The following is a 26,564-nucleotide window of genomic DNA, read 5'->3' as shown; positions in this document are numbered from 1 at the left end:
TGTGTGTGTGTGTGTGTGTGTCTGTTTCACTGAGTGGTATTTGCAAACCTTATCTGCAAATTTCATTTTACAAGCCCTAAAAACAAAGCTCTACTCACGTGTTTTGATTGGGGTGTTTTTACTCTCTGAACGGGCGATATGAGAGGCTTTGTAGGTTCAGGTGGACACACACAATTTCCCCTCCTGCTAGCTTCTGTCTCCAACCTCTTTATCCAGTTAACACCCAGCCCAGAGAACAGATTTCACACTTTGGAGATAAAAGGCTTTGACTACACTTCAACTAATTCCAAAATCTGCTTCCACCTTTTTAAAATAATTCAATTCAAAAAGAACTTCAGGCTAGATTCTCCATTTTTTGAGGGAAGATGATCTTTTCACTGAATAAATTGGTGCAGTGTTTACAGCATGTTTTGCAAACTTACCTTGACCAGGAAGAAGGAGACGCCGTATGTCCGCAGAGACCGAGCCAGTTTGACGTATTTCACCTTTGCTTCGATCTCTGTCATTTCTCCGCAGTTCTTGTGCTCCTACAGGTTGGATTAAACATTCATGCAGCATCTGAACAAATGGTGCAACTGACAACTGTCAAACCAGCTGAAGGTAAGGTTATCAATATGGTTATTTTGTTTGAAAAAGGACAATGTGACCGCACCTGGAATACTTTCTTCTCGGCTCCCCTCTGCTTTATGTATTCTTTGGGTAGAAACTCCTTCAGGCTAGAAAAGAGATGAAACACAGAAGAAGCTGAAATTCATACAAAAACCTCATTTTTTTTCTGCTACAGCCTTGAAACTCAAAGAACGATCAATTTGGTAAAATATGACTAAATTTATGATATGAATATAAATGTTTCTACCACTACTTTCATGAAAGGCTGTATCCTTCAAATGAGTCTGACACCCAGTGAAACTGATTAAATCAGATTAAATGCCAACCAATCATTTGGCACCACTGAGGAATCGTCCTGTGGGATGGATGCTTACTCTAAGAATCCAGGTTTGTGTTTATGCTCTATGTGAGGTCCAAACTGGATCTGGGCCTGGATGCCTCCAAACTCGCAGGCCTTGTCAAAAGATACGGGGTGAGAGCCGTTTAGGATGTCATCTCGTGCCTGCAAGACAAAAAGAAAGCCTTTCTTACCCTGGGATGTGCTGTCAACTCCAGTAAACATACCCCATTTAGCCTGAGGCACAAAAACTGCACCGGAGTGCATCTGACGGACAACTTCAGAGTGACGGCTCGGACCTGCACATAAAGCAGATTGAGCTGGACTGGGTCTCGGGAGTCCACGTTCTGGTCGGAGTAGAAGAACTTGCGTCTGAGCAGGAGCGTCTCGTTCTCGTCCACCCCCTGCTCTCTGAACGTCCTGCTGTGATCCAGCCAGTTCACTGACAACACACAGTACAGACACCGGGGTCAGATTAGAAGAAATCTCTTCATGAAAGGCAGGAAAATCTAAATATGAACATCTTTTTTTTTTTTTTGTTACAATAATCCAGTCGGTGTTCTTACTGCAAAAAGAAAGGATTTCAAAGCATTGACAGATCAAAGAAATCTTTGTCTGACTGTAAGTGATTATGTTTTTAAGAAGCACCTAGGTCAGATCACACGACTATCATCTCCAAGACATTTCAATTATCCCTCCAGTCATTATCTTTCACTAAGGGCTGGTAAACATCAGAGGAAGCTGTGGTCATGTTTTATGTTTAAGGAGCCTCATACCTTTAATTAGAGGGACAAATCAATGACCCGTCAAGGTGTTTAGCACAAACCCATCTGCAAAACAAGTGACCACCATCGACTACACCATCAGGTCTGAACTCACGGTCGTCGTCTGTGTGTAGTTTAGCTTTCAGCTTCTCCATCTTTCTCTCGTCTCGCAGCAGCGTCCTGTCTTTCTTCAGCGTACCCAGCATCCCATCCTCCTTCTTCTCCTCCACCATCTCCTGGATCAGAGAGTACTCCTCATAGTTTGTGATGCCTGGAATCCAGAAGGGAAAAAGTAAGGATTCCCAGGACTGCGCTGGAGTCAGGTCGGATACACTTTCAATTTAGCGCATGTGTTTAAAGGGAGTACAGTATGTACCTATTCTACTGCATATAGTCACAAGCAGTTCTCCCACAGTTTTGGAGTCGTCCACCATGATGGTTTTGACGGCCCCATCCAACATTTTGATTTTCTGGGGCCTCTGCTTCTTCTTGTATTCAAGGATATCCTGCTCAAAGACAAAAGTCAGAGAGGAGAGAAGAAAGACGAAAAGAGTCAACCAGAGGAGAGAGGAACGCAGGAATTAAATGTAAGAGAGGAAGAGAGAGGGAGGGAGAGAGGCAGGCAGCAAGGACCCGCTGAGAAAATGATCAAATGCATCCAGGTTTGTGTGGAGAGAGGGGAGAATATGGGCCAGAAAACCTTATTTAACGGCTGCCTATCACAGCCCACTGCTCCCTTCCAATCACAACAATGAGGAGAGATTTGGTTCAGAATAATTGGTCACAGTCATGCCTTCTACCTGGGTTGCCTTTGGTGGATTTGAAGAGGAGAAACCATTTAGAGCTGCAAAACCAAACCCACAGCTGTACCGAGAGGGAGCTCTACACGACAAACTCGAGTCAGCCGAGCCTTTGGCAGCGGGGATCAGAGCCTGGCGGAGGATCTACAGCTGGCTGCAGCGCCTCTTTAAAGTCACTTTTTAAATGCTTCCTTTGATGTTCTTGATATCCAATTTGATCCTGTGCTTTCATTTTCTTATTCTGCTTCACTGTTTTTGCACTCCTGTGTAGGATTTAACCTTAAATTCTACTGTATCCTTTATTTGGAGTCGCATTTAAAACTGCCAGCCCTTACTGGATTGAACATTTTTATATGAATTCAATTGTTTTACGTTCTTTTCATCATAAAGTGCATTGTCACCAATCTATTTAAATAAAGATGATGATGCCTCAAAATGCTATTTTGTGTGTGTGTGTGTGTGTGTGTGTGTGTGTGTGTGTGTGTGTGTGTGTGTGTGTGTGTGTGTGTGTGTGTGTACCCCATTGCGGAGCATGTAGTAGTCCAGTGTCCTTCCAGACTCCAGCCAGATGCCTTTCCTGGGGTCTTCGTCAGACAGAAAGAGGCCGTAGTCTGAAGCTGGAGCAGTGAGGAGAAACATCAGCATGTTAGTGACTGATGTGATGGAAGTTATTCATTATGCTGAGACAGAGCACGTGACAGTTTGTCATTTTATCCTGTTCCCCTGTTACAATGTGTCCGGTGAAGCTGGACACAGAGCGCTCTTCAGGCACATCTGTAAACATGGTGATGTAAAGAGCGCTCTTCAGGCACATCTGTAAACATGGTGATGTAAAGAGCGCTCTTCAGGCACATCTGTAAACATGGTGATGTAAAGAGCGCTCTTCAGGCACATCTGTAAACATGGTGATGTAAAGAGCGCTCTTCAGGCACATCTGTAAACATGGTGATGTAACCAGGAATGATGGCGTTGGTGCTGTCAGGCAGAGCAGACCCTGCCGCCTCCTTCTGATCACCTATATCAGCAGCACATGTGAAAGATGGCTATGACTGCCTGGGCGTCAACGTGTGGTTTACCACATGTCTCCAACACGTCACATTCGCAGCGTATGACTCCACGGCCTCTTAAAATATTATGACGTCTGAACCCAGCATCAGTTTATCAGGAAATTATTACAAATGGCACAAGAATAAGAAAATGCTGTAACCAATTGTTAACTACACAGTTCTGTGAACAGCAACATCAAACATATCCTTGTCCTTCAGTTTTGAAAACTCTGGATTACTCACAGTGGAATCACACAGCGTTCCTCACAGACACACATCCAGCCGTTTTTTTTTTTGTTTGTTTTTTTTAATCAGTCTCACCCTGTCCGGTCTGAGCCTCAGGGACCCTCTCTCTGATTATCCTGCAGGCATCGTAGACCGCCGTGGAGGGCTCAAACTGCATCGTCTTCACAACGTTGCACTGGCGAACGCAGATTTTCAGCGACAACACCACCATCTTGGCGGCCGGTGTGGGGGGGGCTGCAGCTACACCTGCAGAAAATGAAGGCGGGGGGGGGGGGGGGGGGGGGGGGGGGGGGGGGGGGGGACAGCAGAAGAGGAGTTTAATGCATGGCACGAGTCCAGGAGGTCCAACACCTGAACACAGTGATGAAACTCGCTTCTCTGGCAAATGAGATAAGTGTGATTTGGAATTTGAATATGTATTAAACGTTATGTTAATGTACTGTGACATCACCGCTGTGCTTGACAAAACAGGTAACATCTTTTTTTCCCTTAAAGCCATTAATCACTTCACGCATCTGTGTATTCTCGCAGTTAGGCATGCTGGTATGACACACACGCACGCACGCACGTACGCACACACGCACGCACAATTGAGAAAAAAAATGTCTTTGCCTTGTGCTGTCAAAAACAATGAAATCGTATGAATGTGAAGAAAGTGTTAATTTGTGCACAGCAAAGCCACTGTTACGCCTCACAAAACAAAAGGGCTGACAACGAATGTATCACTTTCTGAAAACACCCCATCTGGTGCCTGCCGGGGACAAAGCAAAGACATGGACACACTCTGAGCAAGAGACTGTAAAGGTAAAATAAAGCACCGGAGCCATCCACTACAACTGGAAGCGGAGAGGCGACGCCCCACAATCTTTCCTCTGTTAGATGCGTGAAACAAACCGCTTCTTAAATCTCAAATTGGTTTTGAAATCGCCAGTGACGGAAACGCCAACGAGAGTCTGAGCACACATCATCATCTTCACACATAAAGAGGCAGCAAAGCCATTTCCAGCTTGTTATCGTCACAAGAAATCTCAGTGTGGGTCCCACGCTGTTAAACTAACAGCATGCTCCATATTTTCTTACCACATATTAAGTTACCACAAAAACATCCTGAACAACACACTGTGGAAAACAACACTGAATGTTGAGCTGTCAGCCTGCTACTTCATCTGCTCATGGTTACATAATGTCGACGTCTCGCTGCTTCAAATCTAAATCTCCCTAAAACTCCCTTGTTATACATTGAAAACTATAATTAAAAGAGAATTATCACCTGAATTTGCAGCTCCACGCGGCTTCGTGGAGCTTTATAGCGAGTTTCAGCTCATTGATGAGCTGTCAGGCCAACAACTTTATTGTTTCAGCTCACTCTCACCGCTCTTGTAGGGTTGTTTTTTGGCAGCAGCTGGGAGCAGTTTTCAGCGACGGGCTCAAAAAACCTGCTCTGCAGACAGACGCAGCTAGAGCCTAGCTGGTCAACATAGAGGAGATTTTAGCAACTGAAGTAAAGGCATTCTGCAGTTGGTAGAGCCCAAAAACAGAGCTGAAAGAGAGTGATTATCAGGCCTGAATTCACCAGGTGGTCAGAAACACGACTGGATGTGCACATAAGCAACTGGTTTTCCATGACAGCCTATATGATATGTCACTGCTGCACATGAATACAGAGACGAATGTGACACTGCTGCGATTCAAAGAGATTAACGGCAGGGAGATGAAGGAGAAGAAAGCTGTGACCTCCCTAACAGAGCACCTCCTGTGTGGGACCAATGGGAACACAGGGCTCCTCTGTGCCCGGGGGTCAAAGGTGAGAGGTCACTCCGGGCCATGGCTGAAGTGCGCAGGCGGCCCCTCATCTGCTCCGCTGGCCTCTGACCCTGACTCAGACGTTCAGAATCTGGTTCCTATGTGAGATGTGTTCACATACAGCAGTGAAGGTGTTTGTCTGGTTCGCAGCGTTGACACTTGTCTGCGCTACCCTGAAGCAAACGTAAGAATACAACCAGGCCTCGTTTAAGGATGTGCAATTAGTCACCAGAGGAGTTTAGCATTTAGCCTAGCAACATCTTAGGCAGCCTTTCAAAGACACCTCTGAAGCTGACCATTAAGACTTCCTTCTCAGAATAATAATAATATTGGGCTTTTTGGGCTTTTTTGGGCTGCAGCTTGTAAATTTGTCTCAGTTATTGCTTTGGGCTGCATCTCAATCAGTGGAGCACCTCCACAAGCCTCCTGCTGATAGCGGCTGGACCGAAGCCAAGCACTTCCTTCCCATCACTCACACTGTCAGAGGCTGACTGAGCTTTAAGGACAAACACCATCCCGAAACAGATATTAAAACGTTGTTCTAGCGATCCCACCCTGTCGAACCTAACCTGTCAGAATGAAAAGGTCTCTCGAGGGAAGGATCACAGCAGACAAAACGCCCACTGATGGCTTTAAAAGAGCTAATTCAGTGAATGAAAGCAACAAAAGCGAGTCTGTGGAGACACAGGGCTGAGGGTGATTTACAAGTGTATGAACGCATTTTTGAAATACTACAAATCCTGTATTGTATGAATCCACAGAGCATCACCAGCTGGTTCAGAGTTACAGTCCTGGGCTTTTTCTCCCTCCTGTTCTGATTAGATCACAAACTGGAGCCTCGGTGGTCCGCCTTTTACCTTTGGGTGGTGTTTGATCGCCTCCACAAACAAACTGCAAAACCACAGAGATAATGTGATATTCCTCTTTTAGACTCTAATCGCTGCAGCATCAGCCTCCACAAGCCTGAAAAATGGCCAAACAAACGGCAGGAAGAGGTAAAGAGATAAGCGGAAGTGATGAGGAAGGAGCATGATAAACTAATGATAGGATGAATTGTTATCAGTGGAACCACCAGCAGGTCTACACAGTGTGACCTATAGAAAGGGCCATTCATGGCTGTGTGACTACATGCACAGAGATCACTTTTGGATTCGGGCATTGTGCCACATCATGGCTCAACATCTTAAAGGTGGAAATGTGCTGTACCCTGAGGGACCTTTTTTACCCAAACCATGCCCTTCTTTGCCTCCATACCAGCCTCTCACTAAATAACAACTGATTTAACAACACTGCTCTGAAGTGTGCATGCACATGAGCAAGTGCAGCCGTATTCTTCACCGTAGACAACGCTTTGCTGTTTGTGTGCACGACACGGATGCAGGTAGGAATTTGCATGACAGCAACACAAACAAACAAACATGGAGGAGAGCGAACAGGACACAGAACAGGGTAATTCTGAACACCCACGCAACAACTACATCAAAACATATTCACATTTTAGGCCCTTATTTATTTTGCCTGCAAATATAGCTGAAAACATATCTTTTTACCTTTGCATATTTTATATTGTATTTCACACGTATTTGGAAATTAAAAAAAGATTCTGAATAAAAGAGGAGAAATCATTAAATATGAGTACATACTTTTTATTTGATGAGTAGACAATTCAAAATGTAATAAGCAGGCAAACTATTTATTCACTGAACTGACAGAAAATGTGTTATATGGTGTAAAATGGCTTTTATGGGGATATGAGGATTTGGGAATTTATTAGTCAAACTATTAAGCTCAGGTAACCAATGTGACCATGAGCCCCACCTGAGGGCCCTGCAGGCTCCTCGGCTCCTCTCACCCACCTGAACCAAAGCAGTTTCAGCCTTGCAGTGGAATAAAGATTTGACCAGTGTTGCTATTCTGACCGCCCACCACTCTCAGGAGTCACACTTAAAACTGCCATTGGCTATGTGAGGCCTAATGTCAAATTCACCATTTTGGAAGTGTAAAAAAATAAAACTTACTGAGCTCACGCAAAATCCTTCTCAGTCACAGCAGTAATAGGAAAGACGGTCATGTCACACACCAGGTTATCCCTCCTTAAACCATGTTGAGCCCTGATGTGAATCATATATTGTTTTCACCCACACAAACATCACATTTACAATACGCCTTGTTTCATAAACAGACACTTTCAGTTTCTTCGGCTTGTTTAACGTCAAACTTTTCGCCTGATTAAATACAAATAATGCGAAACAAAACTAATTATGAGCTTGATTTGAGCATGACACTCCAATAAAGCCAGGTCAAAAAAATGAAAAAAAGAAGGTAAATCCCTCCTTCATCCCATATGGAGACAAAGCAGAGTCTCCATCAGAGCCAGATTACCACCAAAGCATCCTATTATACATTCTCCCTTCCCTGAGATGAGAAAGGATTTGCTGAGATCAAATGTGATTGTAAAGCCCCCAAAACACTTGAGTACAACCAATTCATTAGGCTGCTACCAAATCCAGTGTGGGAATAAGGCTCCAGTGTGCACACAGCACTAACAACCCACCTTAGTAATCATGTATGCAGCTAATGTAACTAACAGACAGCTCTCTACATTTACAAAAGAGCGGTCTCAATGTGTTGTGCAATATATTTATCCGACAAACATAAATAAACAGGTTCACCATGATAATGATTAGCAGTTATACCATGCTCACCATCTTTAGCTCAGCATGCTAACATTTGCTAATTGGCACTAAACCCAGCTGAGGCTGATGGGAATGCCATTCGATAAGCAGGTTTTGATGATCTGATGATGCCGCGAGAAGAAAACTTACAGCATCTGCAAAGTTATTAAAACTCACCCTCATGGGAACGTGAATGTCTGTAGAGAGTGTCATTACAATCCATCTGATGGCTGTTTGGACCACAGTGGTCCCATTTTTAGCCAAGCCACTAGCAATTATGTTTGAAGGGCATGTCGGTGGTCATACTCAAATCTTAATCATGGGGAGAATGCTGAATGGAAAAATGCCTTTAATCCATCTGTTCAGTGTTTAATAACTGGCTCCATTATCCGATCCTGGACTTTTATGGCATTTTATAGGTATAGCAGCAGATTCGGGTCAGTTCCGACTATTAAGTTGACATAATTGCAGATGCAGAAGCACACAAAAGTTTAAACAGTACAATTTTACAACTGTTCATTGCAAAGAACAAATAAAGTGATAAGAAATACAACATGAGGGGCTGATGAGACCCTACTGATGGCTACAGCAGTGTCGTCTGACCTTCAGCAACCTGCTACATCACTCTTGTCTTCATTTCTCTCCATGCTGGTGACTCCACCTGGATGCAGGCCCATCTGCTCTAACGACTCATCCACCTGCTGCACCAGGGTGCCGTCAGTCTCTGTCTGTCTATTTTACTTGCCTTCCTTCTAGCTTTGCGCCTCACTATCAGCCCTAACTCCTGCTGCACAGGAGGGGAGCAGCGACACAGTCCACAACCCTTCGGCAGTCATCAGTTTAAAGGAATTAAAGCAATTTTTAAAACCTTTAATGAAACAGGAGCAAACAATTTGAGCAGAGAAAAGGGACATGCTGGCCTACCACACTGAAACCACTGAAGCACCAATGCATGGGAGAGTCAACACACACAGACAGGGAACACATAAATCCATAATCATTAATGCGCTGTACACTCCCACACTGTGATACATAAGCACAAAGCATCCCTCCCCCTCCTGACTTTAAACCCAACTGCACCAGTTACACCTACACTCCTTTGATCTCCTGCAGGCCCACATAACAAAGAATACTCAACAGAAGCTGCTGAAAGCAACACTTTTCATGCACTTCATGCCGATGACAGCAGACGCTCATTCAGGGCCAATTAAGTCACAGCAGGCTGGACTTTTGTACTTAAGACGGATTTTCAGGAATACGCTGTTGTGCACGGTGACTCGCCTTCATACAACGTGTATATGAAGTCAGTACGTTCCATACTTGGACCACAGGACAACTGAGCCATCTCCATGACAACTGAGCAAACTTCAGGCTGATGAAAGCTTGTGAAAAACCCAGCAAGGGGGATTTGAGCAGCATCTGTTTTAGAGATCTCAGTCAGTCCACCACTTCGGTCCAGACTGAATCTCTCAACAGCTATCACAAGGATTAACATGACATTTCATGTAAACATTCATGTTTTCCAGAGGATGAATCACGCCGACTTTGGTGAACTCAAAACCTTTCCTTATTTCAACATGATGGATTGCCACAAATTCATGGTTCCTCAAGGCCATGAGCTCAAAGCACTGGTGTGCCTGCAGCATGTAGAGCCATGCAGAGGCACTAACAGTTCCTTCCATGTCAAACTTAACTTTGTGTTTCTAAAAAGACAAAAAAAACAACACTTTCTCGCTGCACTTCAGCACATGCAAACCCTGCACTACGTTTGACCACAGCTAAGAGAAAGCACAGCTCGCGATCATGGAAAGAGTCCGCTGCATTCAAGCAGCTGAGCCCTGAAGGTGCTTTTTAGCCACGTATCATATTAACCCTGCACAAAGCACACACAGGGAGGACGTACATCTACTTGCTGTCAAAGACATTGTGGCGGTGAGACCACTAGGAGAGATGATACGCGTATTATATCCCTCAACAACAGAGTGGCCTGGAGGCACAGTGGAGGCACCCTGCATGTGTCACTTTGGAGGAGGTCAAACAAACAGAGACAGAAAGTCCACTGGAATGACAGGATTTTAAAGAGAAATGTCGCAATTTTAAATGATAGCGTGCACAGAGCAGTCAGTCAAGAATCCAATGATCTACTGAGACCGCTCCTTTGTCTCAGGAGGCAGATGAGGCTGTCGGCACAACCTATCCAAGAGAACAAACGCTGACAGATGTCAAACAATGTGAGCTGCTAGTTGAGCATTGTAGTGTTTGAGTCAGTAACTCAAAAACATGGGCTATGACATACTTTATATACAGCAAATACAGACATCACACCAGAGGAGGACAGAGGCAGCACACACAGAACGCTAAAGAGTAAGAGGTGACTGTTTCGATTTCATTTGGAAGGAACAGCCGGCCTAAGAGTCGCACAAAGGCTCATGAGAAAAAAGGAAAATGAGGCAGAGCATTGGAACATGTAGCTATTGTTCAATAGATCAATAAGGCAGATCAGAGCCTGCTGGGAATGCCCGGGCCCTATTACAGTAACATGGCCTCTAATCCAATAATAGAACAGCCCACAAGTGAAACAGGCCAATCCTGGAGGAGTTGTGGACCAGGGAACATGTCAAATATTTGGCCAGAGCATGCTGGTAGCCTAGTTTCAACACCAGGGCCAAACTGGGCTAACAAAAGCATGGTAATTAGCTTTCTTTGGCTTAGCCCCGAGTAGCATTTCTGTGTTTTAAGTCCAACTGAGATTTTTGTTTGTCTTTACAGCTACATTTCTGCACTGTGAATCATGTGTCCTGTGATCTCCTTTGAGGAAATAAAAAAAAAAAATCAGAAACCAAAACACCATATTTCAATATAGCCAACCAAATCTGCAAGCTGCACTATGCAGCTGTCACTCAAACAGACACCGACCTGCCCTTCCAGCCAGCTGAGACCAAAAGGAGCATTCCTGATATTTCCCCAAAGACCATTTTTTATTCCCTTAATAAAAAAAAAAATAATACATTTAAAACACGTCGTCTTTATATTTGAGAACAAGACCTCCAAATTAAACAGCATGGGTTCATTCAGCGACTAGCTGCCTCCAGAGACCAAGATAATCACATTCATTTGCAGTTAAAAAACATACTGTCCCTGACCTAAAGCAAAAAAACAGCACATGCACAGCACAATACAACCTTATCATATGACAGTGGCTGACACCACACACGGCCTCAGGAGATCCAGCGAGGATGAGGGCTGCTGAGAAACTCAATCATGTTGTTTTCAAAATGAATCTGCGAGCACATAAACCGCTTTTCAAATGCTGTAATACATGTTCACACACGATGAACGCCAAATGAAACTGAGAAATAAATGCAAAAACTAAATCTTTTGCTCTGGAGCCTGCTGTGACACAAGCTTTATTAATATTATTCCTGACTAACAAGTACACAGTGGGGGACTAATTTGCTCCTGGAGCATGTTGCATATTATGATCCATCTATTTTATATGCACTGCAACTGAATAATAACTAGGCTGCGTAATGCACCACTTTGTCAGACTTCATCGTTACCCTCTTCAGGGCGTCTAGTTGAGTTTTTAACGGGGAAATCTGCGTGATAGGACCCGACTGCACCAAATTCAATTAATTCATACAGAACCATTAAAATCAATGAATTTGCTCGTGTGAAGAAAAAAAAAAAACCATCTGTTAGATGCTTTCATGTTAGTACAAATTTTGAGACATGAATTCTCACTTTGCACCACTAGAAAACGTTTTGATAAAACCAGCGTATGAACACTTTTCATTTTTAATCTCCTGGGTGGGATGAATACAGTCTTATTACTTTATTGGCTTTAGCTTGCTAGCATAAGCTAATGCTAAGACACTGTGAGTTCCACTTGATACAGCGGTGAAATACTGAGGCTAAAGCTGCATGTGGCCGGCACAAGTCAGCATCCTCACCAGCTGAGGGTGCATGCAGACAACAGGGACACAATGAAGCACCACTGGATTGCAGGGTAGAGGTAGGAAACCTGGTTATTATGGTAGAGTATCCTAATTTAAAAAGTTATTTGACAGAACAAAATGATTTGGATGCTTACTACAGAAAAAAAAACATAAAAATACTTGGGCAAGCAATGCAGCGCTTAGATTTCTGTCTAAATCATCTTATTTTGAAACACTGTGTTTAACTTTACAAGAGAAAAGGCTTTGGAGGATTGGAACCAAACAGTGAGTTTGGCAAATTCAACTCCAAGTTAAATTTGGTGGAAGTTGCTGGAACATAAACTTCACTCAACCAATGGAGGATGCAGCCACTGCCATTACTCTGAACTCTGATGTATGAGTGTCTCTGTCTGGCAGCACACATGTTCCAGGTTTTTTCTAACTGAACCCGTAACCTTACAACATAATGTTGTTTGCTAAAGAGAGGCTCTGCGGCCTCACGGCTAAACTAGGTTACTGCTGTAGGTACTGTAGTAACCTGAGCATGCTAAGGTTTGCTTTAGAGTTCAATGTTGAATCCATTCGTTCCAGTTGTGTTCTTGTGCTGATGTTTTTGTTTAAGTTGGAAAAAAAAGATGCCACCCTCCAAACACTTGATATGCTGAGCATCGTTCTTATTAGAGCTGCATGCACAGCTGACAGCTTGCTGACCTGTTTTATTGCTTCTCATCTCTGCCAGCCTTTCAAGTGTTTAAATATGTTTAATCAGTGTGTTCTCAACTGCACAAAACGCCCTCCGATACATGCATGGGGTTACCCCATAATGAATCAGTTTTAAACCCTTTTCTGGAGCAAGAGGACCTTTTATTTTTAAATAAACTCAGCTGCAGTTTTGCTTTATCACTGCTGTCCACATTTCCATGAAAACGCAGTGTAAACAAGACATCGAGACACTCTCTCTGCCTACTCGTCAAGCAGAAATGGAACTGATCTAAAGCACACAGTCTTAGTCACACACGAGTGAGCCGGCGCAGTTCAGAGTGAGGTCATCGCCATCCGGCAGGCTGAATGGGGCGGCGGTGGCCAGGAGGTACACTTGTGACTGTGGAGTCAGAGGGAAATGCAGGCTGAGGGACTGAGGAAGCATCACTCTGTCTTTTCCAAGTGCATCTGAGTCAAACGGTGACACCCTGCTCCTGCTCGCCACTCAGGGCGTGGCTCGCAGTCCACACAGGCTCCGGCAGAGTTCACTTTCCTCTTTTCTCGAAGCGGTTTCTCTGTGTGAAAGACGGCAGGCAGATTGAAGTCTTTCAGAGAAAACATGCCCATCATTAAAGAGTGATTCCACTGTTTCAGCAGTTTTCAGCCTGGAAGAAAAGGTTGTTAAATGCTTGGCTGAGGGAGGAACAGGGAGGCAGAAACGTATCCACAAATCAGTTTTTTATGCTTTTTTCTTTTTTTTTTTTGGAAATGGCATTTGGCCAGAGTGGGGAGTAGAATGAAAAAATCTGCCTGATGACAGCAAATATCAGTCTTTTACTGATATTTCTGCATCAGAAACATGTCCTCACTGTGCGTACATGCGTGTCAGAACTGTCCTGTGTGAGACAGGAGGACACACATCCTTCACGCCTCTACTTGAAAACATAACTGTGTGTGAGAAATAAAACCTGTTAGCACAATTATCCACCTGGTCGGTGGTGGGGTCAGGTGACAGACTGCATACCGCCTGAGTGACGAGGCTACATGTCTGTCGTCTGTGTGTTTTTGCATGTGCGCGCTGATCTGTGTGTGTGTGTATGTGTGTGTGAGAGAGAGAGAGACAGGGAAAGAGCGAGCTTGGCAAATGGCTCAGGCAGGCAGGTGATGCATCTCTGTCGGCAGCAGCACCAACGCAGGTGTTGAGTTTCATGCAGGGAAGAGGCACACAGTCGGCCAGCACTCCCACAAATCCAACACTGAGCTTGCTGGTGATGCCTCATTCGGCGTAATGCAGCATTGAGTCACGCGCGGCTGTTGTTTTTTATGTGGCCGTAACAGGAAAAAGTTGCTTGAAACACTGTTCTTTTAAGCTGAGCGCGTCATCCTCCTTCCTGCCTCCTTCATCCCCGAGTTGAAAGTAAGCCGCGAGAGCGACGGACCCGCGATCAATTCAGCCTCTCGACCAGGAGAGAGGGAATCGATGTGAAATGTGACACCGAACCACAGGCACCCCTCCATCATTTGGCACGTATACCAAATATCAACATGGATGGGTGCTGTGTGAAACTACTGAGAGCCGCCATTCAGAGTTAATCTTGTATCACGACCCTCGCTCACGCTCAGCTTTCCTTAACCAAAAAAAAAAAAAAAAGCTTTTGATTTCCATTTAGAGTATAGATGCAGCCTTTAACATTACTCGGACCACTCTATCGCCACTTGAGGATGTGTTCAAATACAGGTTGCCATGGTTACAGAGGCTGGTTGCAGCCTGACTAATATCTGATCTGTTTTAGAAGGCATGAAATGAGAAAACGCTACAGTTCAACTGGCTTTTGTTGCTTGATATGTAGAAATGTGGTTTAAAGCTACTGCTAGCTGCCATGTTGTTTTTATTCAGCAACTTTAAAATTGCCCTTTTATGCAAAAAGACAAATGATGCATTGTTTAGCTGAGGCGTTTGTCCTTGTGAGGTTAGAAAAGAAGCTGCATTCAGACCATCATGTGACATGAAAGGTTCCACTGAATTACAGACTAATGACATCCTTTTGTTTGGATGTGAAAGCAGAACGAAGCAGCTTTGATTGTACATTTAACAGATTTAACAGAACAGCGGTGGTCAAGTATTATCTGTGCATAAAATGGTTTCTCAGGGCTGAAATCATCTATGAACGCCTGAATAAATTAATTAAATGATTAGCCTACATTAGAGAGGGAGCTACATACTCTCGAAAGGGAGCTGAAACTGGCAGTAATCAGCCTGCTTTGACAAACGAGTGACTGTGACTGTGACTGTCTACAGAGCACAAGCAATAAAGCCCAAGAACTGAGATCAACAATATCGGCTCAATTGGCTTTCCTTACTCAAGACTGACTGCCACTTGTTGCCTCTGCCCATGGTGAAGAGATCACCCCAGCTATGCAGAGACACCACATTCACATCACAACAAGCTAAGGCTAAAAAAAAAAAAAAAACTACACAGGTATCTACTGAGTGACGCATACTTTCCAAGTGCAAACCTGCAATCAGCTCCGAGAGGTTAATCATCCACACACAGCCCTTTCCTGTCACAACAGCACGCCGACAACAAACACGCAGCCAGTGAGCATCAAGACCACCGTGACAAAATGACTGCTTACGAGCCGAGGCGGGTCACCTTTCATAAAAGACCTGAGACAAACTGCCTTCACTTCTGCCTGAGGACAGCACAACACCTACCGCACTGGATGCTTTCCTCTCTCACGCTGCTTTTTTTAACTCTCCCTCAAACACAAGAATGTGAAAGAGCTGCATCATGCAAAAAGCAGCGCTGTGCTACACTGTCACATGTCCTAAATAAGTGCTGATGATGTGCAACGAGCAAACTATTACGCTAATAACTTGTGCTGTAATAAATCCACATCAAAGTCAGTTTCTATTCAATGCTTCGGAGCTGCAAGATGCCGGCAAATGTGCACTCTGCAGCAGCAGAAATGCATTACAGATTAACTGAGCTTCAGCGTCCAGGGAAAGAGACAGTGGACGCTGTGGATACCTAAATGCATCCATTGGTGAGTTGTCTATAAGCTATCACTCTCTCACACACTTTGTTTCAGAGCTCACATGCAGCAGCAGTTCCTCTTCTTGCACTCACTGCTCTCAGAGCAGAGCTCACCATTGTCTGCGAGCATGTTTATGTGTACATGTGCATCCTGACATTCATCCCCGTTTGGTGTCCCCTTTCAAAAAGCACCCAAACAGTCTCATACGGGCTTACAGCAGGTAATTGTGGGGGCCAGGTCATCTGATGCAGCACTCCATCGCTCTCCTTCCTGGTCTAATAGTCATCATATAGTGTGGAGGTGTGTTTGGGGTCCCTGTCCTGTTCACTGATGGTTCCACAGAGCACAAACCCGACTGGATGGTGGCAGAATGTTCTGCACATTAGCCACTATGATGTACTGGACATAGCAGAACAAGCATGGCTGTACTAACTTTCCTCAGTCCTCAAACATGACAATCATGTATTTTCAGTGTTTTTGAATCTTATGTAGTGAATCAAAAAAGGCTGGGGCACAGAGGAAATGTTTGGTCATCTGTATCCATGTCACATAAACACTGCTCAGCCCTGAAGTTACACGAGCAAATCATAAAGAGACAGAATCAATAAGACCTGCCATGTACGAAGGGGTTACATTATCGCCGTACTTTGGTGTGCTTTTAGCAATTATTGAGGGGATTGTCTTTCTTATGGGACTTTCTGGTGTAGTCAAAGGCCAGGGATAATTCTGGCTGTCAGACAAAGATTTAGTCTGATCCGTTTCCTCAGCAATAATTCCACTGAGTCTGTAATATGAAGAGATCTCCGATGTGAATACCGTACAGCTGAATCATATTTGCTTTAAAAATCTACTTGACTGAGTGTCAGATGGGGATCATTTTAGTGCAATTTTAGCAGTGAGACCAATGTCATTAGTAAGTTAGTGCTGCTAAGTTAAAGCACTCACACTGCTGAGGTTATAATGACAATGAAACATGATAATATGAGTGCAGTCACAGGGAAAAGTGGTTTGATCGATATCAGGCCAAGCCCTATTTCAGAGGATGAAGATGAAGTTTAACATCAACATTGAATGGCTAACAGCAAAGACATGCATGCGTACATACTGTATGTATTTTTTCAGTGTATTCAGCCATCAGCCAGTTTAAAGCAATCTGAGGCCAGTTTCCAAAGGAAGAGCCATGATAGCTGCCTGGATCTGAGCGCCAAGGAGGCCACTGGGTTCCTGGACGCCGAGGCCTGTTTTTGTTTGGCAAAGACGCAGTTGGGACTGCACACCCCCTTCCCAAACAGGTGACTCACTGTGATGGTGCCAGCCAGCTGCTGCCGCGATGGCCTCGGTCACCCCCACCAGTAGGCTCAATCACTGCTTACCAGTAAACTGTCTGTCAGCAGGAGGAATGCAGTGACAGCATGGAGGAGTCAGTGTAAGATGTGGTCAAGAGCCAGTCCTTCTCCAGGCGTAGAAAGAGGCACTGATACCGGACCCAAGACATATCTTGTGTCACTTCCTGTAAGCCTGAAGGATGGTTGTAAAAGAGTGTACTTCTCATTAACAGAGGAGGCTGCAGGCAGCTTACAATGCATAAAACACGGGTGCTGCACCGCTGTTCTGCCTCTGAAACAGGCATCAACTGCTCAGCGCTGCACGCACAATCGGCTATTTTCGTACTATCAAACCCAGGATTATGGGTTGGCCCCTGGGTATAATACTCCTTCCCTCAAGCTCTGCTGCGACTTTCTTAGAAAATAAAATAAGGCAATGTGCACCCAAGGACACACCAGTCCAACAGTGGTATCGGATATCAGTCTGACCCAAATCCCTGGATCGAGTATCGCTGACAGGAGGGCCGATCTTGGAGTCGATCTATTCAGTTAAGTTCTGTGTTTACATCAAAGTGCCTGTGTGCACGAAACATTTACAAAGAACATTGATCTTTATTTTGGATGTTTTGTGACTTATTTGTGATTTAATGCCTACACTTTGGTCTCATTTGATGCAGTTGCATTGTTTTATACTAGAATTTTACACTAGGATGTAACTCCTGTCAATTCAGTTCATTACGTTTATACCTCTGTATTTATTTGTTACATTTTGTTTAACAAAGTTAGGAAAAGCAATGTTTAAGTCAAGTCTGACGTTGCCTCAAACATGAAAGAATGATTCCAGTCTCTTCCACAGAGTGAGGCACAGCTTATTAATTAAAAACACTGGTATTTGAATCAGTACTCCGCATCGGATTTCTCAACTCAGGGATCGGAATCAGCTGAAAAAAAACAGTAGGTTTTACTACAAACATGTTTCGTCTGCCGAGTGTGACGTCACCTCTTTGTTTACTAAGCACAGCAAAGCAGCAACGCTTAACAAAACAACCACATCCTCTAAGTGCATGACCAGACCGCTGAGTAACAGACCCAGTCGTCACCAGTTCTAATAAACGGGCCTTTATTAAGTGCAGGTAACAGTGCTGCTAAACGATGCTGCTGCATTGACTCAGTAGTTCCACAACATCTGGTCATAATCGGACGTGTTTTTACCGTCTTTACCGTCGTCACCGTGAATAAAGTCTGTGTCAACCACCACTGCTAAATATTTGATGCACTGATGGACACGCACAGTGCATGCACTGCTCAGCACACAAACTACTTTTAGATGTAAATATCCAGAGTTTATGAAAAGAGCTTTCAAGCTACAGCTCAACACACTGTAGGATATTTACAGTCTGCTTTTATTTATGGTCTTAAACATCAACCATGACCACAGTGAAGACGATGTAATAAAAGCACTCAGAATGAAAATGTGCGACAGTCTTTTACACTGATCCTGATCCTCTCGCAGCCCTCTGAGTTAGAAACTGGGTGCAGAGAGTCACTGTGGATCCCGAGTGGGGCCCGCTGGCCCAGGTCCTGATGAGTACTCTGTGAGGAACGTCTAAACATGGGACTGCTCAGGCTGAGGATGGACCTCTGAGCCGTCTCAGACATGGTCAGGCTGTTCAGTTGCACTTAAAAGGTCGATACAATTAATTGACCAAGTTGGTAAGAAAGTGGCTGACGGTACACCACACCCAGAAACGCACATCGAATGAGAACAGCCACTCAAGACTGTGCCATGTGGAAGTGTTGGGATGTTGAAGATGTAATAAACCTATATACATAGCAATTATTCTCGGCATAATTAGAGAAACAAAGACGTGCCAGTTCCAATTAAATGTTTCATTCCTCTTGGCTGAGGAAATAAACCTAGAATTATTCCTATGACGGTAATAAAAGGAAAGGTTTGCAGCTTTCCAGTCTACGGCACACCTCTTTGTCATTTATGAATGTCAAAAAACAAAATAAGGTGCTACAGCATGTGTGACTGCAACTGAATCTGCTCTTTCAGGCTGATTCCTTGCTTTCTACTGACAAAAATCTCAATAAAAACAGAGTTAAAAATGTGCTCCCGAAGCATATGATGAGTGTTCATTGATGAGCAAAAGCAACAGAAAAGAGGAAAGGTGGCAGATCTCTGCAGAGCATTTCAAAGGATCCAAGCTGACCGAAAGAAATATGGAAAAAGCGTACCGGACAGAAAAAAGGTATTTCAACAAAATATGTTTTGAATGCTTAAGAATGCTTTTAAAACCAAGACGGACAGTCCTGTAGCAGATCTAACCAACGGAAACGGTCCTATGGCGTAAATACTGTATCCAGAATTTCCTTGAGTGTTTTGTCCCACCACAATTTCATTAGCTCAGTCCGTTCTTGACCAATCAGCTGTGAGCAAACAGCTCAGAGTTGAGCTGGAAGGACACTAGTTGGGTAAAGCCACCACAGATTCAGAGGCAAAGCAAAATGTGTGCAAGACACACTCCAAGAGGCTTAAACTGTATTCCATCACATTACACGAAGAGCACAGCACCATGTTAAACTGCACTGAAAAATGTCTGAAATACAGTCGTATGAATGGGACACAAGTGCCATCAGAACTGCAAAACCAAAGGGAAAAGAAGGCAATCGAAGGCCAAAAACGCTATTTCACCTGCAGTCTTATGATACTGCAGCTCCAGACTCATGCACATGCGAGTGAGTTCAGATCTGGCAGTTTATTGAGGCATGACGGCATGAGACAAATCAACATCAGAGCTCATTAATCTTTGGAAAACTAAAATGCACAGCAACTGTAACCTCATTTGTGGAGTGGAGCATAGTAACAGTGAGAGGCTGGGCGCCAGATGCTGCCAGCTTCTGTAACTGCCCTCTGGAAGCTGCTCATTGAGTCAGCTTGAAAACACACACTATAGTATGCTGTCATGGAGAGCTGCAGATGTGCTGGCACACACACATTTAGTTGACTACAAATTCTATTGACTTTCTTTAATTATCTAAAAGCAATTAGCAACCTCAATGGATACAGTGCACCTAGCAAGCAGCTTTAAACCAGGTATGAGTGGCTCACACACACTCACGCACACACACTTGCAGCCTTGCTGGGTAAACACAAGCTCCCTGGACTGACAGGATGTGTGATGGTTTAAAAATTAATTACACAGGTGAAGTATGAGTCAGCAAGTCTGCTGAGTCATACTGTATGTGCTTCACCTGTGTAACTACAACATGTTTTCAGTGGGTGCTAGACAAGGTTGCCCCTTGTCCCTAATCCTCAAGGTGCAGCCGGGGTGAAGAGATGCTCCAGTTTGGGGTCCTAAGAATTGCATCTCTGCTTTCTGCACATGATGCGTGTCTGTTGGCTTCATCGGACCGCGACATTCAGCTCACACCAGCGTGGTTTGCAGCCAAGTATGAAGCAGCCGGGATCAGAGTAAGCACCTCCAAATCTGAGGCCATGGTTCTCTGTTGGCAATGAGCTGCTGCCCAAGACAAAGGGGTTCCAGCATCTTGAGATCTTGTTTGCGAAAGTGACGGTAAAATGGGTTGTTGGGTGGACGTGCGGCATGAAGTTGGAACTGAGCTAGAAGGCAAAGCTTTGCATTTACTGATCTACATTCAAACCCTTACTATGGTCGTGAGTTCATCCAAAAGAATGAGATCACGGATACAAGCAGTGGGCTCAGCCTTAGAGGGGGTGAGGAGCTCAGACATCCTGAGGTCAGCCACTGCTCCATGTCAAAAGGAGCCAGTCGAGGCGATTCAGGCATCTGATCAGAATGCCTCCTGGGAACCTCCCCACTGAGGTTTTCTGGTACTGGGGAGGAGACCCCAGGGTAAACCCAGAACTCATTGGAGGGATTATCCAGTTCATCTGGTCTGGGAACACCTTGGGATCCCCAGGAGGAGCTGGAAAGTGAAAAAGGAGAGGGAAGACTGGAATACCCTGCTTAGCCTGCTGCCAACCTGACCACGGATCAGTGGAGGAAAATGGATGGACGGAGCGTGTGAGGCACCCTGCTTTCACTGTGTTCATGTGATTGAGCGAGTGAAGAGAGTGAATCATGAAAGACAAATAATGAAACGGACTAAACCTCAGTGCGAGACAATCCAGAGAAGCTGAAGCTGCTGCTGCCATTAAGAGCAACAGAGAAAAGCAAAGAGCCTGCAGGATAAAGACTATCATGACAAAAGCTTCCAGGCTTGAACTCTTTCACAGTTAACGTCCTTACGGTGACCTGGAGGCTGGAAACTGCTCCTTATCCTGACAAGTCTAGCCAAGACAAACACGGAATGGATTTCACATGGAATTGCACAACAACACCAACACTGACGCAAGGTAGCACCCTGCAGTAGAATATTACCGTAGTTACCAGCCATACTTCACAAACCCCTTTCTAAAGTGGATGTGATACACCATGATCACGACAGCAGGTGTTGGCAAAGAGGACGATTTAATTGGCTCTAAGTCTGCGTCTACATCATGTTTCACCTCCACATCATAACATACAGAGTGTTTCTATTATTCAAATATGTGATTTCACAGTTTAATTCAATTTAATGAACAGCCGACACACTTCTGTTTCATGTGTAAGTGGTGCTGCACACCATCTGTACACACACACACACGCACACACATACGCGCACACACACACACTGCAACTTCCAAACCTGCTCAAACTAACTGCCCACAGACGTTTTCCAGTCTGTCCAATCACAGGCCAAACAGACACTATGTGTCCGTTACCAGCTTCTTACCTTATTGCTGAGGGAAATGCAGCCTTGGATGTCTGCTGATCTTCGCAGCTGAAAAGACGAAAAGGGAACATGCGTGAGGTTAATGCACAGAATATGTATGTACAGGTTTACATTTAACATTTTACAATCTTTGCTCTAAATACAGATGTTCGACAGGAATCCACATAGGAGTGATGCTGCTCCATACACAGCCCCAGGCACAAAATGCTCAGCAATATATTTTTAGATATTTGTAATTCGTGACGCCATATGGGGCAGCACATGAGGATCAGATGAACTCAGAGGCAAAACAAAATGAAGATACGCAAAATAATAAGAACTTTGGTGTCAAGAATAAGGAGACAATTACAGCTGGTCAAATGGATGAATGCAAATTCAAAGTCATCAAACAGAAATGATGTTGCAGTTGAGCTGCTTTCCCAACGCAACAATGCTAATAAGGTTTTTCCAGGCAGACTGGAACATGGAGGATTATTAAACAGTGAAATATCATAATGTGATTGCACTGTCAGATAAATAATTCAACATATAAAATATGTATGTACACTGAAGAGTCAGTCCACATCGCACTGCAAATCAGCTTTGGAACAGTTTGAACTTGTTATAGGTGGCTGAACTGACATCAGTGTCCTACTTTGTGGTGCCCAAGGCAAATATTTATTCAGACATTTTCTAGAAAGAGATTTGTTCAGCAGTGTTATCAGGGCCGCTTGGGGCTTCTTCTTTATTTTTGTTGACTGTATCGGCTACATTTAGCTAGATCAAACTCCGATCCTTTGCTTATTGTGACCCACTGCACGGCAGATAGGTCAGCTTTCACAAACACTCCAATGTGCTCTAAAACACTTAAATCTGCCCCGATCACACAGCGTAGAAACAACCCCAGGGCAGCGCGAACAAATGAACAGCCATCAGCACAAATGACATCCAAATGACAGCATTCATCTGGGAGTGATGCAAGCAGAGGGTGCAAAGCAAACCTGGACCAAACTTTACAGTTAAGTGGGCTGCATGACAGCGGCTGCTCTCCCCACGTCTCTCTTTGGACCTTACAGTTGAATCAGTTTAGCATCGTGGACCATGTGCCTTTAAAACTTAAATTACTCACGGAAAGTTTGGGAAACTGTCAATGTGAAGAAAAAATACATTGCACTAACGGTGAGAAGTTGATTTTCATCATCATCATCATCATCATCATCATCATCATCATCATCATCATCCATTGTTGATAAGGAGAATCGTTCAAAATGCTTAAACTGACTTGCTGCAAGATTGTGACACTTGTCCATTAACCACCAGCTGTGGCTCATTTTAGGACGGAGCAGCCAGCTTCTTTATGCAGACCCATTGTTACGCTGGCCTCTTTGAAGAGCACAAAGACACTTTTTGAAACATCGTGCTTCTTTATCGATAAAACCTTCTTTGGCTGACTGAGAGCAACACAAATTAACTACATTTGCAGCCATTATAGCAGACAAAAATCTATGGCCACCAGACAATCCCAGCTTGTTAAGACACTGTTAATGTGTTTTAAGGCTAATCAAAATGCGGCTCTTCCACTCTTTCGAATAAGGATTTTGATGTTAATCATCCAGCCAGCCTCAGGATCATAAAAGACCGTCTCCTAAATCTCAGCCCAGCACACTATCTTCTACCTCTGCAAGCAAACAGAGAGTCCACTGCTTCTGGCATACTGTGAAAACATAAGTGACAGAAATATAACACAACAGTGACAATGCCACATATAGTCAAGTATAGCATGGTCTGCATTCAATGTGGTCCATGTGGCATTTTACTGTGCTTCAAGTTTCCAAGTGGACTGGAATAATCCACAGCAGGACAAGTACAATATTTCACAATAGGCAGTGTGGGTTATTACACCTGTCCAGGCTGCACAGTATAATGCCTGCAGCCAGAGTTAATGACACAGGCTGCAGCCGCTCCACTGACAGGCCGGAGACTGATGGGGGACAAGTAAGAGACACTCTCAAGGTGGATCACTGGAGGGAAAAGCAACACTCTGCAGGATCTCACTATAGTGCAGATCCTCTCTCCCCCTGGGGAGGCTTTGCACGCACTGCAGTCACACCAACACTCACACACTCAGCGAGACTGTGCTGGATGCAAGAACGCATCAGCCACGCACACCTACACACAGGTAAAGTGGTCTGTTTTCACACACAGCGCAGGTGTGATAGGATTAAGTCTTTTGGTTTTCAGAGGAAAGCAGGGCTGCAGCATCTTAATCCATCAATTAATCCATCCAAGAGCAAAGAATTCCAAACAATGTAATGTTAGAGGGTCAAATCCAAACAGCTGCACTCTGATGAAAGCAAACATTGGCTGGTGCCGCTAAGCGTCCATCCGGCTTCTGATTACCTGCTTACTCATCAGACTCCCTCAGAGCTCGGCTTGAGCGCAGGCAGCTAGCAGCAGCAACCTGTCCCTTGAGTGTCATTGACTTGCTGACATTGGCAGGGAGCAGGAAAAGGTTTTAGGTTTCTGACTGGGAGGTAACTGATTCACACGGTGACTCGCTTTTCAAATTCCACTGAAGTGTAGGTTCTAGCACTGTGTGTTCGTTAAAGAACGACGGCTGAGAGAAAAAGGTTCAGGAGCATGACGCTTATCGCAATCGTGCAGGATCTGATTCTGCTCCAACTACGCAGCATTAGACTCCTCTAACACTGTGGGAGTCAATAGGGAGAATTTTAAAAATGAAGGATAATAAACAAAGGAGCAAAATAGATGATCTCTGCATTTCCTACATTACCCAAAATGCAACTTGACCACTGACAGTCCAGGCGCAGATTTGGGTGTGTTATACTACTAGCGGCCAATATGGCCTCGAGCCGCTAGCCTTTAGCAGAGATGAGGAGCGGTCTGCTGAGCTCACTTCTTTCTAACTTCAGACGCTCAGACTTTTTCTTCATTTTCAGAGTGAAAAAAATCTCCAGCCAACATTCACCCAAGTGACATCACAATTTATCCACTTCACTTTAATTTGAAAGACAACAGGATCTCATATTTCAGGGACACTAGTTTGCTCTGGCAAAATAGGAAAATGTGTTACTTAACATTTAAATAGTACTGTTATACGTCAAATGGTAGACTGTATTCCACAGTGTTCATAGTCCTTTATAATCAGTGGTTATCATGGTGCCAAGTAACACAGCCTCACATCATATTAAACCCACAACAACATGGGAGGGACACGTATCTCACAGATCAAGCGATCTCTGGAAAGAGCTGAAAATAATGTGATGATGCAGGAATGCTAAGCCTCTCGCCTCCAGGAAAATAAACGCGAGCTCCCGAATCAAACAAAACACACTTGAGGAGAGAGAAACCTTATCTCACACAACATTAGAGGCATTTGCATTCCTTTTAGTCTCTTCTCTGAGCCTGAGGGGGATTGCTTTGAGCAAAACTCAACATGCATAGTTTTTAGGAAACACCACCGAAGGTGGTGAGAATTCTCAGAGAGCAGCAGTTATGAAATTAACTGAATCTGATTTTGTTTGATTCACTCTTGTCGGATTTAATGACCACAAACACGACAGGAGAAACAATTGGTGAAAAATTAAATGAGTAGGGAAACTCCTCTGATCTCCTGGGGTTTCCGGAGGTGGAGTGCAGGGGCACATCGCCACTGGCAATCTGAAAAAGCACAATCAGCCGCTGGAGACTTCATTGTTCTGTCCGTCCTGCAGTTTCATTAATCACACACTGCAGAGGAGGACCAGCGTGGGGACAGGTCAGACAATATGGTGCCTGGGAAACACCTTGCTGCAGCCCGAAAAATGAGGCTTTAATAAAGCTGCCCACTACGACTTCTCAACATGTCCCGCTATCAACACAGCTGGATCATACACAGGTCAAAGTGGCAACTCATATTATCTACCAAAGGTGTGTGTATGGATATGTGTGTGGAAGGGAGCGTGTGTGTGTGTCTGTGTGTGTTTGAATTCATCATATTGACCTGATTTATTGCACACACAGTTGTTGCCACTGATTCAAATGAATGGGGACTGGGGGCTAATTTCCTTGCTGTAGGCCACCTCAAAGAACAATGGCAGCTGTTCACTCGGGCACAGCATTACTCATTCCCATCACATTTTGCCCCCAAACACTTTTGCACAAAAAAACTTTTATATACTAATGTGCTTCTCTTGAAGGAATAATTTGAAATGAGGGAGAGATGAGAGGATCGTCAGGGGAAGTCCTGTGTCTCATGAATGAAGCCTGCAGACCTTTAAAATACATTCCCTTCTCAAGTCCACTGAAGCTTATCATCATCCAAAACGTGGATCTAGACAAATGTTCCTTCATTTGATACATATTAGCGTGACAACTGGCTCGGTGCAATTGTCACGCTAGGAAATAACAACGACCACGGGGCATTATCTGTAGCATCAAGGACAATCCAATCATTTCAGTGCCCCACACACACCCCACAGCTCCACCAACACTGTCA

At 44.3% G+C, this 26,564-nt stretch overlaps 1 protein-coding gene across 2 annotated transcripts in view; it reads right to left on the bottom strand.

Moving 5' to 3' along the window:
• The window catches only part of tln2a (talin 2a), an 86,330-nt gene that overhangs the window by 42,394 nt on the left and 17,372 nt on the right, over positions 1 to 26,564 (bottom strand). For both annotated transcript variants that reach the window (XM_070958749.1, XM_070958757.1), the window contains exons 2-10: positions 22,088 to 22,135; positions 3,878 to 4,048; positions 3,030 to 3,127; positions 2,087 to 2,216; positions 1,826 to 1,981; positions 1,246 to 1,388; positions 984 to 1,111; positions 653 to 716; positions 423 to 527 (exon numbers count right to left, since the gene is read on the bottom strand). In XM_070958749.1, the coding sequence (XP_070814850.1) occupies positions 423 to 527; positions 653 to 716; positions 984 to 1,111; positions 1,246 to 1,388; positions 1,826 to 1,981; positions 2,087 to 2,216; positions 3,030 to 3,127; positions 3,878 to 4,013 (960 nt within the window). In that variant the 5' untranslated portion in view covers positions 4,014 to 4,048; positions 22,088 to 22,135. The remainder of the gene's footprint in view (positions 1 to 422; positions 528 to 652; positions 717 to 983; positions 1,112 to 1,245; positions 1,389 to 1,825; positions 1,982 to 2,086; positions 2,217 to 3,029; positions 3,128 to 3,877; positions 4,049 to 22,087; positions 22,136 to 26,564) is intronic.

This window comes from Chaetodon trifascialis, chromosome 1 (genome assembly GCF_039877785.1).
Source record: "Chaetodon trifascialis isolate fChaTrf1 chromosome 1, fChaTrf1.hap1, whole genome shotgun sequence".
Taxonomy (NCBI): domain Eukaryota; kingdom Metazoa; phylum Chordata; class Actinopteri; order Chaetodontiformes; family Chaetodontidae; genus Chaetodon; species Chaetodon trifascialis.
This window is presented reverse-complemented; position numbering and strand designations above follow the sequence as displayed.